Source organism: Rhopalosiphum padi, chromosome 1, assembly GCF_020882245.1.
Source record: "Rhopalosiphum padi isolate XX-2018 chromosome 1, ASM2088224v1, whole genome shotgun sequence".
Classification (NCBI taxonomy): Eukaryota; Metazoa; Arthropoda; class Insecta; order Hemiptera; family Aphididae; genus Rhopalosiphum; species Rhopalosiphum padi.
The window spans coordinates 65,442,376-65,459,553 of NC_083597.1; the positions used below are offsets into that span (position 1 = coordinate 65,442,376).

The 17,178-nt window shown below is 27.2% G+C and overlaps 1 protein-coding gene and 1 long non-coding RNA gene across 6 annotated transcripts; one reads left to right on the forward strand and one right to left on the reverse strand.

The window, feature by feature from the left end:
- Window positions 1–1,134: 1,134 nt before the first annotated feature.
- LOC132928205 (uncharacterized) lies at window positions 1,135–3,218 on the forward strand. The gene has a single exon (XM_060992709.1). The coding sequence runs from the start codon at window positions 1,472–1,474 to the stop codon at window positions 2,105–2,107; it is 636 nt and encodes a 211-aa protein (XP_060848692.1). The 5' UTR covers window positions 1,135–1,471; the 3' UTR covers window positions 2,108–3,218.
- Window positions 3,219–5,544: 2,326 nt separating this feature from the next.
- LOC132928208 (uncharacterized) lies at window positions 5,545–16,528 on the reverse strand. Of its 5 annotated transcripts, none has more exons than XR_009662006.1 (6): window positions 16,197–16,528; window positions 12,843–13,103; window positions 12,343–12,409; window positions 11,321–11,577; window positions 9,312–11,249; window positions 5,545–7,598 (listed from the first exon to the last, which is right to left on the reverse strand). It is a non-coding gene; the product is annotated as an uncharacterized LOC132928208 (long non-coding RNA). The 5 variants fall into 5 exon arrangements; XR_009662002.1 differs by lacking the exon at window positions 5,545–7,598 and having other exon boundaries at window positions 9,625–9,696; window positions 9,764–11,249; XR_009662005.1 differs by lacking the exon at window positions 5,545–7,598 and having other exon boundaries at window positions 9,996–11,249; window positions 16,197–16,311; window positions 16,371–16,528.
- Window positions 16,529–17,178: the final 650 nt, after the last annotated feature.

The window sequence follows — 17,178 nt, forward strand, 5'->3', positions numbered from 1 at the left end:
TCTTCCCCATAGACGATAGGTGGCCAACTACGGATCGACATTATATGTTATAAATAAAAATATGTTATATTCGACGAAACTGGTTGAATGAAGGCAATAATATATAAATATGTTTATTGTTTTTTTTTAAGATATTATATGTAATTGCAACGATAAGGTTTGGGTAAGCCCAGCTACGTTGTAACTTGTGATTTACAAGACAACAGTCATGACCACTTTACTATTCCGCATTACACAAATTTGCATTTCATCTTTATATTAATGAATTTGAAAACAAAACTCAATATATAGGTAGTATTATTATAGGTAAATATAAAACTATAAAAAAAACACATCAGTCACGCTGAATCATCATAATAAAATATAATTGAATTATCACGATCATAACAGTAATATTGTTTAGTTTAACTCTATAGTTTTCCTCGAAATTGTCAAGTCCGGCATACTATATAATGGGTAATTAATATAAGACTGCTAGTTGACAAAATGGACGTCCTATTGAAAGAACATTAGATAACGGAGTTCATGATTATAACTTATAAACACACGGAACATCAATACATATTTCGGAAAAAAATTATTCTTAGGCTCTCATGCTCCTCCCCCCCACAACTAAACGCCATTCCTGTTATAACCTCGTGGACACTAATTTATTTACTCTTTATAAATATTTGTTAATAGTTTATTTATTCATAATATTATAAAATCATAAATTATTGGAACGATACTCTACGGGATTCACAAATCACAACACAACAGATATGACCATTTTATTGTTTCACATTTTATAAATTTGCATTTTATCATAAGATTCGCATATTATTATAAGTACACTCACAACGAATAAGTCGTGAGAAATTGTTCAATTAGTTTTTGTGCCGTACGAAATTCAAACGTGAACGACTGAAACCGGTTATGATAAACAGAAAAGATCTTAAGTAATTAATTATTATCGTTATTGCTTCAATTTGGACGGACTGGAACCCTATAGGATATATACCATATACACATAATGTATAGCGACACAGCGCCGACGCATCGAACGTCACGCCCAAGTTCACGTATATATGCGAACTCTGATTCGATTGGAGTACGGCCCACCTAAAGTTTTTTTTATAAATACGAGTACTGAGTGTACACTTATCTTAGTGTCGTGGTTATAACAGCATATTACATATTATATCTCTTGTATTGTAAGGCCTTTTATCGTCTTGACCGCCAAGTGTTCGTTTTTTATGACTTCAGACTTACATTTACTTTTACTATATTTCAAAGTGATTATATATATATACCGATCACAGAAGGAGTGTAATTTAATATAATATAAGTAAGTCGTTTTAATAAAATATATTTTGAAGTGCGCATCGTGTAAATAATATAAAAAAGGTACTACCTACGTAGACGCGTAGTATTATTTTCCGTTTCGACGTATTTTTATATAATATAATAGAAAATATATACATCATAAATCATGGGTTTTATAGACAAATCGGTCTCGTTTTCTATTGTGTTTTTAATCAACTGCATACTTTCCGTAAGGTCTGACAACTGTCAACCTCTCATCGATTTGATCACCAACAACAAATTGTACATGCTAAACGCATCGGAAATAGTAGCGTTTTTCCCAATCGATTTCAAATTCGTAACGACCGACTATGGTGGCGTCACTTGCTCGAGCGGTAATTGCACAACGTCAAACGAAGTAATGTACAAGAACAGACGAATAGTATCGCTTTCTAATACAGACTTGGCAATAAGTGATAAAGAATTGTCCGAAGCTATTTACAACAGTTTGGCCAGTAACACGCAGTTGAATGATGTTATAAGCGTTTTCCCCAACAGATTTGTGGTGAAATCACGTACCGAAAAAAATACTTTTTTGGTTTATTCCACAGTGTTCGGTCTGAATATAGATATCCTAAATCCGGGATGCGACCGAACAAAGTTTCAATACAGGTCAAAAATAGCGAAAATAAAAGGACTTGTGTGTAAGGTTCATTTCCTATCTGGCGTCAGATATGGCCTTGATTGTGGCGATATCCTATTATTTTTAAATGCTATAAACGACGATAGTGCACTTGACCACGAAACAAAATGTGAACCTTAAAAAAATAACAAAATATTTTTCATAATAATTTCACTTTCAATTAACGAATATATACAACTGCAGTGATGCCAGCTAAGCATTATTTTTGTGAATGTTGATAGAGTATATCGATCATGATGTCAAACAATACTTTTAATGCCAAACTTAAAACAAATCCTAGTTATTTTTAGACGAATGATTTTTAATTGTTTTTAAATAACAAAATAATTTTTATAGTACAACACTCACTGTTATTATTAATTGTTAATGTGGAAGTATTCGATATTTTTTTATAAGCAATATAAAATGTTTTTGTGTTAGGTAATACGTTATTTTATTATAAGAATAGGTATGTTTTTTTGCTGTGAAAATTATTCAATATCATTAAATGTATTACAAAAATAAAAAACAATAATCAATTAAAAATAAAGGTACTTAATATGTAATATTGATATTTTAATTGAAATAATTATTATTATTATACGACTCTGATATGAGTGGTATGGATCACATCACACACACGAAATTTCAATGTCACTTTCAAATTTCAAACCGTTAATGCCGTACACTTGGGACCTAATAGAGCATGATCAATAACTATACTTAAAGCTATAATTGTATTATGATACAATAGACATTGTTTTCGATAGAAATTGGTTAAGATATTGTTTGTATGGAAATGGAATTCGTTGAAGAAATAATTATATTATAACCACACACGTAGAACTACGCAACAATTTTGACTTAATCGTACGGCTGTACAAGAAAATCTACGAGGTATATAAACTAATAAAATATATAATATCATAATTCATAATATTATGTACCAGCGTATAAAATAATGCATAGCGACGAATAAATGTAAATTATGAAAGAATACTGGTCGAAATAATCAAATCTATTTGTCAATAGTTATTTTATATCTGTAAAATAATATGAATGAAATAAAACTCACAAATAAACCGTCAGTGGTGGATAATGAAAATATAGATAATATCACGTAACCTATTAAGGTCCACTGTTGTAAATGTATATTAAAGTTTCGAACAAAACCACAGGTCGTACAAAATAGATTTACGTATATGTATTTATTTATTATTTTATAACAATAAAATAAAATAATTATATATAAGCATGTTTTTTTTATTATGTATTGTAATATTAGTTTATATTGTAAGTGTATAATTACTATAATTATTGCTATTTTTACATATTATTTAAAATTTAATAAAAAATAATAGTCTTAAAGCATATTTCAGAACACCAAATATCAGATTTTGAGAATTATTTTAAGAAAAAAGAGGATGGTCAAGGTTGGTAAATCATTACAAATAATAAGAAGTACACCAATGTCCATTAAACATATATTATTATACTTAAATTTAATGTGATTACTGATTATAGACTATATATTATATAATATATTAGAGTTAGTTTGGGTTTATTGTACTTCGTGATAAAATAAGCAGAATTAATAAGTTATGCATAACGTATATAAATTTAGGACAATTATCTGCACATCGAACCTATTTATGTGGTGTATCGTAGTGTATCTAAACAATTTACAATAGCCAATAATTGTTATGTACAATTTTCAATAATAATTTAAATGAGATAATTGATTTAAAATAATATATTAGAATTCATTTTGATTTTTGGTTTAGTGCATAGATGTACAGTATATTCATGATTAGAAAAAATATATTTACAAATAATTGAGTAAGGAAAAAGTGGAAAGACTGATTGCTATGCAAGGTTGAATATAAATATGAGTAGAATCATTATAATGTTTAGTGTCCGTTCAGTAGCCATACTACTGAACGTACTACTTGCCACGTAAGTGTACGTAATCTGCTAATAATTACATTTTTTAACATTTTTTTGATAATATTTAGAGCCAACATTTTTCAAGTACCAACTTATGGTTTTATGTAAGTATTTATAACAATATAGTATATATTGTATTTATACATGATTTATTTCCAAATAATGCTAACCAGAATCAGGTTAGGTAAAATATAATAAATTAAATACAAAAATGTAGAAATTAAGTTTAAATTATGATATTATTATTTATAAACTATAAACTTTGGTCATTATTATAAATAATAATTTTGGTAACTCTATAGACATTTAGCTGAATGAATTCGTAAATAAATCAGTTTTAATTACTTTCAAATAGGTTACTGCAAAGAAAAAAAAAATTATTTTTAGTTTTCATTAATTTTTTGTTATTCGTTGGATCGCAAAGTTGCAATTCTGTAACAGAATTCATTAAAGATAATAAATTGTTTCTTTTAAATACACAGGACTTGGTTGTATTTCTTCCAACCAAATATAGTTATGTTAATTACACGGATTCTGACTGGGAAAATGATTGCATAGGTCTTTTGGAGGTTTGTACTACACAAAATTAGGTTCAATATAATGGCGTAGAATTAACATCACTATCAGAAACTGATGCCATTCACATGAGTTTTTAAAAAAATAAGCAATTACACGAGGTAATAAGTGTTTTTTCTAATAGGTATACTATTAGAACGCGATCAAAAAATGTTAAGCTATTTTCAATTCATTTTGGAGTTGAAATAAGCTATACAAATCCAAATATTATCTATACTTTTCGTACCGAGTCATCGGAAATCGATGGATTAATTTGCAAGACTAATTTTATCTGTGGCATAAGATATAGTCTTCAATGTGGTGATATTAAATTAAGATTGAGACCTGTAGACGAAGATGGTAACCTTGAATTTGAATACAAATGTAAACCATAATAGTTTACTATTATTGCTTGAATCAAACTATTTCCTGATTTTTTCAGTGTCTGTTTCTATTTTATTATACATTTAGGAATAATATTTATAGATACTTGTTTATTATGTGTTTGTCATATTCCATTAATAATTTCATATGATGCCTAATGGTAAAAATTGTTTTATTTTTATTTATACCTTAATATCTATTATTATTTATGTTTATTGCCATAGTGACACAAAGAACATATTTTATTAAATATATTATATTATTTTATAAATTGTTTATTTGTATTGTATAATCCTATTCAAGGTTATACATCATATAACATGATTACCCGTAATCTATTTACTTTTTAAAATTATTTTGTTCATAATCTTTCCCATGTGCCTTTATTCTAATGTAATATATATTTTTTTATTATTTATCAAAACCTATGAGTTCCGCCGACATCTTTTATTGATATCATGCAGTTTGGTTATTTTCCTTAACTATAGCGAGTTTAGAGTATACCCTAAAAAAGGGATGCAACTCACAATGTGTTTTCTAGCATTATGAAGTGTATATGCATTATAATATATATGGTATAATAGTATAGATACTCACTGTATTATATATATATAATATATATTTTTTTGATTTGAAAATGCATCAGAACCATAAAAAAAGAAATCGCATTCTAACGAATCCTCATTTAATCTTAAGACGATGATGGTGGTTTTCGACGGTTATTTGGTTTCCAGTTCAATTTTAATTCTCATCAGTTTCTCAGTGTGGTTCGTTGTTATTCAACATACAGCGTAGTATTAAGGCTGGTATGGTTAAACGTTAAACACTTGAACATGTTATAAGATTATTCAAAATAAAATTTAAAACTAGTTTGTATCAAAAAACTGAATTGGTACAATTCAATTTTGACTTTATTAAAATATAGTATATAATTATTATAATACAATAAAATGTACACCAATATACCTCATGAAGGTTTATTTAAATTAAATGCAATAATAATATAAATATAAAAAAAAATAATAATATAATATATATAATTTTGGTAATGGTTATAACGCCAAATTAGACTACAGAAATGTTTACAATTTCTAAAATTGTCAATACCGATAAAAAATGTTGGTCATAAGTTGATTTTGAGCAAAGACAATAGATATATGTATTTTTTAATTGTTTAATAATTGTTTGTTATTTCTTCTTTGTGGTTAATAGAATACTAAAAATATATCTTAAGTAATAAGACATATTTTTAGTATCCTAGCAACCACTTAGAAGAAATAACAAACAATTATAAAACAATTAAAAAAATACATTTATCTATAGCTATATAATAAAACCCCGCCATTTACCCCTTAAGAGGTTGAATTTAAAAAAATCCTATCTTAGTGTGCCACTACATTTATAAGGAAAATCATTTATATGCACAAGGAAAATCTGTACACAATTTTAAGTTTCTAGACCCAGCGGCTTGGTTTGGGCATTGCTGAGTGAATTTGACTGCCGAGTGTTCGTTTTTTATGACTTCAGAATTACTTTTACGTGTATTATATTTCACAGTGATTATATATATACCGATCACAGAAGGAGTGTAATTTAATATAATATAAGTAAGTCGTTTTAATAAAATATATTTTGAAGTGTGCATCGTGTAAATAATATAAAAAAGGTACTATCTACGTAGACGCGTTGTATTATTTTCCGTTTCGACGTATTTTTATATAATATAATAGAAAATATATATATATCACAAATCGTGGCTTTTATAGATTATAGACAAGTAGGTCTCGTTTTCTATTGTGTTTTTAATCAACTGCATACTGTCCGTAAGGTCTGATGATTGTCAACCTCTCATAAATTTGATCACCGACAACAAATTGTACCTTCTAAACGCATCGGACAATGTAGTGTTTTACCCAATCGATTTCAAATTCATAACGACCAAATATCGTGATGTCCTTTGCCCGAGTGGTAACTGCTTTACGAGAAACGAATTAACGTACAAGAACAAAAAACTGAAATCGCTTTCTGATACAGATTTGGCAATAAGTGATAAAGAATTGTCCAAAGCTATTTACAACAGTATGACCAGTAACACGCAGTTATATGATGTTATAAGAGTTTTCCCCAACAGATTTGTGATGAAATCACGCACCGAAAAAAATACCTATATGATTTACTGGACAGTGTACAGTATTTATTTCGAAATCCCAAATCCGGCATGTGACCGAACAAAGTTGCAATACAGAACGAATGTAGCGAAAATATAAGGAGTTATGTGCAACATTAATTTCCTTTCTGGCATCAGATATGGCCTTGATTGTGCGGATGTCACATTAACTTTGATCTCTATAAAGGAGGATAGTACGCTTGACCACGAAACAAAATACGTACCTTAAAAAAATAAAAAATGTTTTACTTAATAATTTCACTTTCAATTATTGATAATATATATTTTACGGGTAAGGTCCAAAAACGGTTAGTGTACATATTACCCGGGTAATGTGAAACTTATCCATATGAATAGTGTAATGTATACATTATCCACCTTAAATATGTATTATCCAATCAATTTATACATTATGCGGTGTGCTGTGGATAAAGTATTTGTATTACTATAATCGTAAACTGATAACAAATTGAAAATAAACTACTTGACTTGGATATGGCCTTGATTGTGGCGATATCCTATTATTTTTAAATGCTATAAACGAGGATAGTGCACTTGACCACGAAACAAAATGTGAACCTTAAAAAAATAACAAAATATTTTTCATAATAATTTCACTTTCAATTAACGAATATATACAACTACAGTGATGTCAGCTAAGTATTAATTTTGTGATCGTTTAATAGAGTATATCGATCATGATTTCAAACAATGCTTTTAATGTGAAACTTAAAACAAATCCTAATTATTTTAAAACAAATGGTTTTAAATTGTTTTCAATTAAAAAAATAATTATCATAATTCAACACTCAACGTTATTTTTAAATTTTAATGTGTATTCGATATTTGTTTATGAGCAACATAAAAATGTAATTGTGTTATACGTTATTACTATAACTTATAAGTTTATATTTAAGTTTTCTTTTTTTAGTGTGTATTGTAATATTTAGTTTATATTTCAAGTGTATAATTACTATTATTATTTCTATTTAAACATATTATATAAAATGAAATAAAAAATAAAAGTGTGATGATGAAATATTCTCAGTTGCCAATCGACAAATACAAAATATATACTTTTCGAGTTATATTGGATCAGGTTAAAAAAAGTTTAAACAGGTGTTTTTCAGTTAATAAGAAATAAATAACTAATATTCAATTCCTAGTACCTAAGAATTTTTACTCTCTACAAAATATGCCAAAAGAATTAACAAAAATAGATCTTGATCAATTAAAACTTGAACTTCAAAATTTTCAAATGTACACCAAGCTTAAATAATTTTATAGAGAAGAGTACAAAACTAATATACTCTGAGCCTGAAACAGATGAGGAAAGTGAAATAGAATTAGTACTGGAAAACAAAGAAGTTGATGGGATAAATGAAATTATGTTTCTTTGTAAGATCGATAGTGTAGATATCTGTTTTATTTAATCATGATTAATAATTGTTATTTATGGTTTCAGCCGTTTTAGGTAAAGCCGTTTACAGTAATCACTAATCATGATAACCAAAATTGCTTGCAATGTGTTTATAGTTTGATGTATAACTTAAATTTGCATGTTTCTGCTTATACTACACTATATTAGGCATATGATTTTTTTTTAACTTTATCAGTGACAGAAGTTAATTGCGAACAAACTTTTAGTAAGTTGAAACTAATAAATATTAGATTAAGTCTAATTTAACACAGGACAATTTGGAAATTATAACAAAAAAATACATATGTTTGTAATATATAATAACAATTTGTATTCTTATTGAAGTTATGTAAAATTGCATACACAATACATACTAAAATTATTATATTTTTAAAAATAATAATAATTTTATTAATGTGTAATAAAATATAACTAATAAATACCTAACCTTAAGTTATTTTTGTTTATGTTGAAAAGAATAAACAAAACAAGAATTTTTAATTGTTTAAGCATTTTATTAGTTCTTACTATACTACTACTACAACTACCAATGTAGATATTAACACTTTTATTGTAGGTTCGGAAAGAAAAATATTAACTAGCATGAGACACCAATAATAGATTATTAGTTGATGCACTACAAAATGTCAGAAATAGTCGACATTTCTACTTTTTTCGGGTGGATTGCATACTCTATAAGAGGTTAATGGCATCAAAAAATTGGCCCTTTACCTATGGGGAAAATTTTAAATTTATCTTGTTTTTAATTATTCAACTTCTACTAAACAGTTTTAAATAATTAAAAATAGATGAGCAAGATCAACCACCAATTGAATTGGTACTTAGATCTCTTCGACCATCCTAATGCCTACCAAGTTGCATAAGATGTGGTGCTGGAAGAGGTATAGATCAAGTCCGGGTACAACCTGTTGTTCAACCTCAGTCGTACATGCTACCAAAGGCCAGAGACGCTGAGGACGTCCCATTGTTGGTAGAAGGCAAAATCCTCTCAGAATTTAAATGAAGATGCAACAGAATGATTCTACAATTGAAATTTTTAAATAAATAATACAATTTTATAGCTATTGTTAAAATGTTAAATTTGGTTATAGCCTATAGGCAACATAGTGGAAGTTCTACCTCAACCAGAAATTGAAGGTACATATTATATATAAATAATATAAATTTTAATGAAGAAGATTTAATATTTATTTTTTTCTGTAGCTGTTCATTTTGAATTAGATGAAACACTTCCAACTGAAAGTGAAAATTTAGGTAAAATAAATTATTTATAGTTTAATGAAAAATATTTATATGTAAATACTTATATTCATTGAGAATGAAAATGTTGAGATTGTGACGGTTGGAGCAGAAAAATTGAATGCCATAATTGTTGGAGAAACATGATGCATTACTACAAATACCAGGTGTAGTCTTCTGTATATTATATTCCTAATATAGAAATTGTTATTAGTTTAAACAAATTATTCTTTATACAGGGTGGGGCACTGAAACGGCCGATTTTCATAGACAAATTATAAAATAAAAAAACCAAATAAAAATTAATTATTATTTATTATAATGAAGTATATAACATGCCAATTATTTTTTAAAAATTATGTCCTCAAGATGATGGCCATCTCTTCTCAAACACTCTTCTAGCCTACTTCGTATATTTTCCACTATGGCTCTGACAGCAACGATGTTTTCAGGTGTGCGAATAGTTTTTTGTCGTACAGGCTTATTTTTTAATGCTGAACCCGTTTCTTCAAAGTTGGTTATCCATATTTTAATAACCTTAGCCGATGGTACCGAATCATGCCGTTTAAGATTAAAATGAAGACGAAATTCACGCTGTGCGACTACGTAACTGTCATTATTTTTGTAAAATGATTTTATCGCATAAGCACGTTGTTTACCACTCCACTGTTCCATGTTTACTAAATGGCATGTTATCTTTGAACTAATAGTATTTAGTGAGAATTCTTATCTTAATTACTACTGAGAAAATCTATTTTTAAAATCAGCCGTTTCAGTGCCCCACCCTGTACTAGGCAATATAAATATACTAGATTAACTTTAACCTATTTTATACTTATACGGGGTGATTCTTTTATCATAAAACACTTATTATTTTAAAAAGTATTCTATGATTTTGAAAACATTTTTTTACAGAGTTTCAAATTGTTAAAAAACAACATTTTTATTAAAAAATTATATTTCTAAATAATTTTCTGAGTATTTTGATACATAAAAATCGAATTTAAGACGAGTAGTTTATGAGTTATACGTATTTAAAGTTTAGACGCACGGAGTGGAGTGGTACGGAGTTACCCCGCAAAATATTTGTCCTATTGTCTAAACTTTAAATACGTATAACTCATAAACTAGTCGTCCTAAATTTGATTTTTATGTATCAAAATACTCAGAAAATTATGATGCTTTGGAATATGAAATCAAAACTCTATGCTGTCATTCAAAAAAGTAAAAAACTTAAAAAAATATAAGGATAAAAAATATTTAAAAATATAATTTTTTAACTAAAACGTTGTTTCTTAACAACTTGAAACTATGTAAAAAAATGTTTTCAAAATCATGAATACTTATTGAAATAACGAGTGTTTTATGATAAAAGAATGACGCTGTGTATTCAAGCGAGGTATATGATTGTTATTTTGTGTGTTGGCAATACAGAGATGATGTAGAAGGTATGCACATTGTTTTTCCATGTGGACATATGGGTGGTGTAGTGATTTGTGTCCTCAGCGATTGTCCAAATGTCCCATCTGCAGAGTAAAATATCCAAGGTCCTTTAACATAAATATTATGATGACAAGTTTAGATAATGGTATATAAAAAAATGGTAAAAAAATATATTTACTTTTTGGATATAGTCTCATGAATACAACAGCCTTATGGATTCAACAGGCATTAATTTCATTTGTTGTTGAAGGGCTTATAGAGATGCATCAAATGGCTTAAGGTACATGTACCTGTATTGCAGACATGGATGGTGTGGTGGTACATTAAACGTTTGTGAAGTATGTGATGAAGAATGTGTTGCACAAATCTCCATAACTTAAATTTATAACAATATGTTATATTTTTTTTTCATCTAATTATGACTGGCTACCATGGCTAGAATATTTAATAATCATTTATTTATTTATATGGTATTCTTCATCTAAAATATTAAAACACCTACCTTTATGAATGCAATGATATTTTGGTCAACAATATAAAAGTAAATAGATTTATAAAGTAATAAATACCTAAAGTACTATTCATTTAGTCCGATGTTAATTTAATAAAATTGGTATGGTGTCAATATTTTTTGGTTTAAAAAAAATTAAAATTAAAAAATATTCATTTAAAGGTGTTTTCTATCATAGGTATATAAAACCGACAATGAAATATTAACTAAAAATAATCATTTACAGAGTTAACATTTATATAAAAAATAGACAAACGTATAAAATTTGTTATATTATGCAAAATATTGTTTACGAAATTTAATAAATTATGATTTACAGTTAGGTATACGTTACCTATCAGAAAATCTACTACAATCCAATTCTTGGGACACCACAAATTCCTCTTTAGATTCGGGGGCAGACTGGTTATTTTTAGCCTGGAGTGCAAGATTAATTAGAGGCCCGTATATTTTTTTTCAAACTTACCAAAATTAAGAAAGAGTCCAGGTACCTAAGTAAATAGGTATTAAAAAAAATATTAAGAATAATTATATGTTATTTTTTTGAGATGATGCAGACATGGATATAATATAGATACTTATAGTAACTATATATATACATAGATTAAATAAACTTAGTATATTTAATCTATGATATATATATGTGGGTAGTTTAGAGTAAATGCATTTTTAGAAAAAATATTACTTACTTTACATTACTTATTCAAAACATTATGAATTTATACCAATTCACATTTTTACATAAAGTCCTACAACCTAAAACAAAAATTATTCCTTACATATTGTATCTAATAATTCAAGTTTTTCATTTTGGTTTTAACATTATCATCAATAGACAATAATCATAGACATTTGTTTAAATTATCGCATTTAAAGCTATTATATCTTATATCAAAGACAATGTTGATATTGTATTTGATATTTTCACATTTTGTATAAATGAAATTAGCAGTATTTAACAATATTTTAATTTAAGAATATAATTATTTAGATCATTTTATCGTTTTATTCTTAATTCGTATTTGAATTAATTATTTAAGTTTGGATTGAAAAACTTGACAGTTTCTGCTCAATTAAATATAAACTTTTTTTTTAATAACATTTGAAATTAAATAACATACATGCCTAAAGTAATATTAGGTTATACAATACGTTAAAAGGATAAATCTTATAAAATATAAATACTTACTGTTAAATTGTGTCCTTATAAAAGTTCGTCTAGATGTTGGATATTGTCGAGAAAATCATAGATTTGCTTACTGATGTATATTAAACAACTTAATTGTATTAAACTAACATTTATAGTTAGATTATTAGATATGTTCTTTTTAGGTACTCGTATTTATTATAACCAAACACGGTTGTGGCTACTCGTTTCATTTTATTTTAAATGAATTTTCATTGTTTTCAACGCAATACGTACACAAATGTCTGCGTTCTATATAAAAACCTGTACACAAGAATAATTAATGTAATATGTTATAAACAACGTGAAGCCGGATCGTGGCTGGCAGGAAAGACTATTTTCGCCAGACACACGATCAAGTAAACATTATATGTTGACGATGTACAATAATTTAAATAACAGGTTTTAAACATTTAACGCGTGCGTTTAATTGCGTTTATACGTAGAAGTATAAGTTAGGTTAAATATAGTAAGTTATTACTGTAATCAATTTTGTTGTTTTTGTTGAGAGGCGGTCAACTGCTGCAGTGCGATGGACTGTTCAAAATTCTATGATTGGTTTATACAGTTCTACGGATCCGTAAGGCATATCCTTAGGAATTGATTTTGAAGAATTTATATCTTATTTATTTTAGTGACTGAAGCAGCGGCCCTTATTAGACAAGCGTAGGGTATCAGTGGCCTGATAATTGACATGTACAGTAAGAGTGATGATGATTTAACACCAAGGAATTTATCAAATCATCTTTTCTATTCCACTGTATGTCCTGATTGTTAATGTAGATGTTTTCAGGATCGTTGTATTTTTTTAAGGTGAATATTTTGGCCGCGCTTTTGGTTGGGTTTAGGTTCAACTTCCATTTTTGGAACTAAGAAGTATAAAATTACTTAGCTAAGCTTATTTCATATGACTGGTATATAAATTAATAAACCGAATATACTTATTTAAAGATCGTATATTTACTATGGTTTTTCATATGACAATTACTAGTATATAATCGTATCTCAGGGGTGGTGATGAGTGAACAACACACGTTGCTAAAATTAGCAACCCCCCTCCAGCAAACTTCTTTTTATTAGACTAAACATTAGCTTTAGAAAAGACTATTTTTCTGTTTAATTATTTTTATATCAAAAAGTACATGTTTGAATAAATTGTTATTTAGATACGATATGATTATGATTTGATAAATAATTTTCTGTTTTGCAATCAAATTACTTTTAACATCAAGGTTTTGGCCTAAATTGTATGTAAAAATTTGTATAAATTATACATAAAAATATTATGATATACCTACTATAGGTGATCAATAATATTAAATTATTTTATTTTACTACAATTATTATATTAGAAGCAAGGAGTAGAAGGACTCAATATAATAAATACATATCAACAATTTAAAATAACTGAAACAATTCGTTTTATAATTTAAAAGTTAACATTATTTTTTAAAAAAAGTTAATTTTATAAACTATAAATTTGTTCATAACTATATTATGTTAAAATTTTTATAGTTTTTAATCTCGGGTAACATATCAAAGTCATATTTTAAAAAATATTTATCTGAACACTCAAACAAATAATATAACATTATTTGCGTAGGTACAATGATATGTGTGCATTTAATGTATAACAAGATACTTGTTTCTTTACTTTTATAATCTAGGGTGTGGTGACCTCTCAGTAACTTCCCCATTCAAGCCTCCTGATTCCTTACTTCCATCTAATTTGCTTATCGAGACAAAATCAAAAAATTTCCAATAAATATGTAAAAAAAACTTAAGCTGCATCGCAATTCACTATACAATTGCTAAACAACTTCTGGATGACTTGCAAGACATTAGGCAACTCAAACGCCTAAAGCCATACGACTTAGTTTAAGTGACTTATGCTATGGAAAGGGGCTATCTCATAGAAGGTACAACCCCAAACATATTCATGTACAATATATATTTAACTAATTATTATTTTTATTATAATACAAAGTATTGTATTATGGTCGTACAAATAAAGATGCCATAGGCAGTTTAAAAAAAAATGTGTTTGTTTTGTTTTCTCGGACGATAAAATGCATATTTGTGGAATACAGAAATGGTAAAGTGCTCATAACTGTTGTTTTGTGAATCGTGAGTTATAACGTAGATGGAATCCACCCAAATCAACGCATATCGTTACAATTAATTACATATTTTGCAAAATTTATAGTTTTAGAATCATGTGAAAAAAAACTTCAAATAAAATTAAAATTTTACATTAATGACAGTTAGATTTAGTTACCGATATAAGATAATTATTAATTTAGAAAAATATAAATTCATTAAAGTGGTAAGATAAGAATTAATATTAGTGAATATATTATTATTGGTTTGCGGTCTTATTCTAAAGGTAAACACGCATTTATGTTTTACATTTAATGTTGCAATCAACGTTACCATATTCTTTAATAGGAATTAAACTTAAATCTATATCGTCACATTTTACGCGAGATCTTTTGCCGGATTCTAAACGGATTTTGCAAATCAATCAGTTTATTTTTGATATTTGATACCTGAAAATATAATTTGTACAGTTTGAACTGATGACACGAAACGAAATACCATATTTGATAGAAAATACTGAAACCTCTGCTAAACGGGCCCTAACAACATATCTATTAGTAAAAACTAAAAACACTTATTGTTATTACATTATTTAAAGATTTCATTGTTTTTGAAACTATTATAAATGGACTTATTTAATTCTTCATCGCTAATTTCATATTCGGTGTCAGAAAGCGAATTTAATGTTTCACCTTGATATTCAATCTTATTATCATCTAAATTACAACGCGTAATATTTATACAATCGTAGTTCCACGAGGTTTTTTCGTAACTGTAATGAGTGGGAAGAAGTTCAACAGTTTTTGTTTCATTTAGGACAAATATTTTTTTGTTTTTAAAATAGATAGAAATAAAATAACAGTCTTCTGACTCAAAGGAACATGTCATAATATTGATAAAAATGAATGCCGCAAAGGCAACTAAACATTTCATAAAAATCATTGTTATTAATATCTATTACACATTTAAACTCCAGCTATTACAGAAACACGATTTATTTAATACCTTATTTAGATATTTAAATTTTAAACCTGTATAAATTAGAAATTAACGTCACGAAACGGACGGCTTTGATTACAGCCTATCCTAATAATAACTGCTTTTTTATGAGTAGTAAAATATTGTGTTTATCGTTGGTTTTTACATCGTTTAACTGTGATGGCAAAAACGATAAACGCCGATTCTAAATTTTATTTTTCACCCAACTAAAAACATATTGGGATTACAGTATTAAATTATAATATATATTATACTCACGGTTAGTTCGCGTCTTTAAAAATTCTCGGTATTGATGTGTATCCAACATATTAAAACGACGTTATACTTGCATTTGGGTTGTCCAAAATTATTATACTCATTATAAAAAGCTTATCTATGAAACGAAAATGAAATAAAAACGTAATTTACACGTAATTATAATAATAGTCAAACCTTATACTCGTATAATTTAAACTAAGTTGGTATCTTATAACTGCATTAAACGCAATACTGTATTTCAGAACTAGCCACTAGAATGTGAGGAGGATAATTTTTCAGTGTAAATATTATAATATTTTTATACACATATTATTATTATTACGTCTGCTCAGGAAGGTGTTCCCAACTGAACAGCGCAAGCGCCGTGAAATTCTCCAGGTGCGCGTTACTCGTCGTAATTAGTGATGGGCGGAACTTACTAGTTTTGACTATCCATTGTTTGATAAACAACCAAGTGATTGATTAAAAATATTTTCCATCTAATTTTTTTAAAACTATCGAATACATTTTCCGATAGTTCTCATTCAGTAGTAGCACTAACTATTTTTGGCAATTTATAGTTTAAAAATACAACCGACTATTTTTTTAATTGAATAAATAATATTATTATCAATTAATAATTGAACTATTTAATAGATGATATTCTTACTTCACTAGTTTTAGCACAGATTAGTTTGAAAAACAACCAAGTATTTTTTCAATTAAATAGATATTATACATTGAAATTTTCGAATACTATCAAATTAATTACTCAATAGTTTTATATTTTTATCTACTAAACCTAAATAAACAAATGAATTATAATTAATTATAACAGACCTAATCGATTTTAAATTTTGACATGTTTTATCATAAATTTTGTCAGATCCTTGACGTCTCTAAAGCGAATAAAAGACTCGACTTCTTTCTTTAAATATTAGTATAATATAATAATGCAGGGTGGGTCGTTAGTAGGCTGTCATTGTCCATCCCATATATATCC

Bases quoted from the DNA above. Each gene is read 5' to 3' on its own strand.
- LOC132928205 (XM_060992709.1), top strand. From the start codon at position 1,472: ATGGGTTTTATAGACAAATCGGTCTCGTTTTCTATTGTGTTTTTAATC.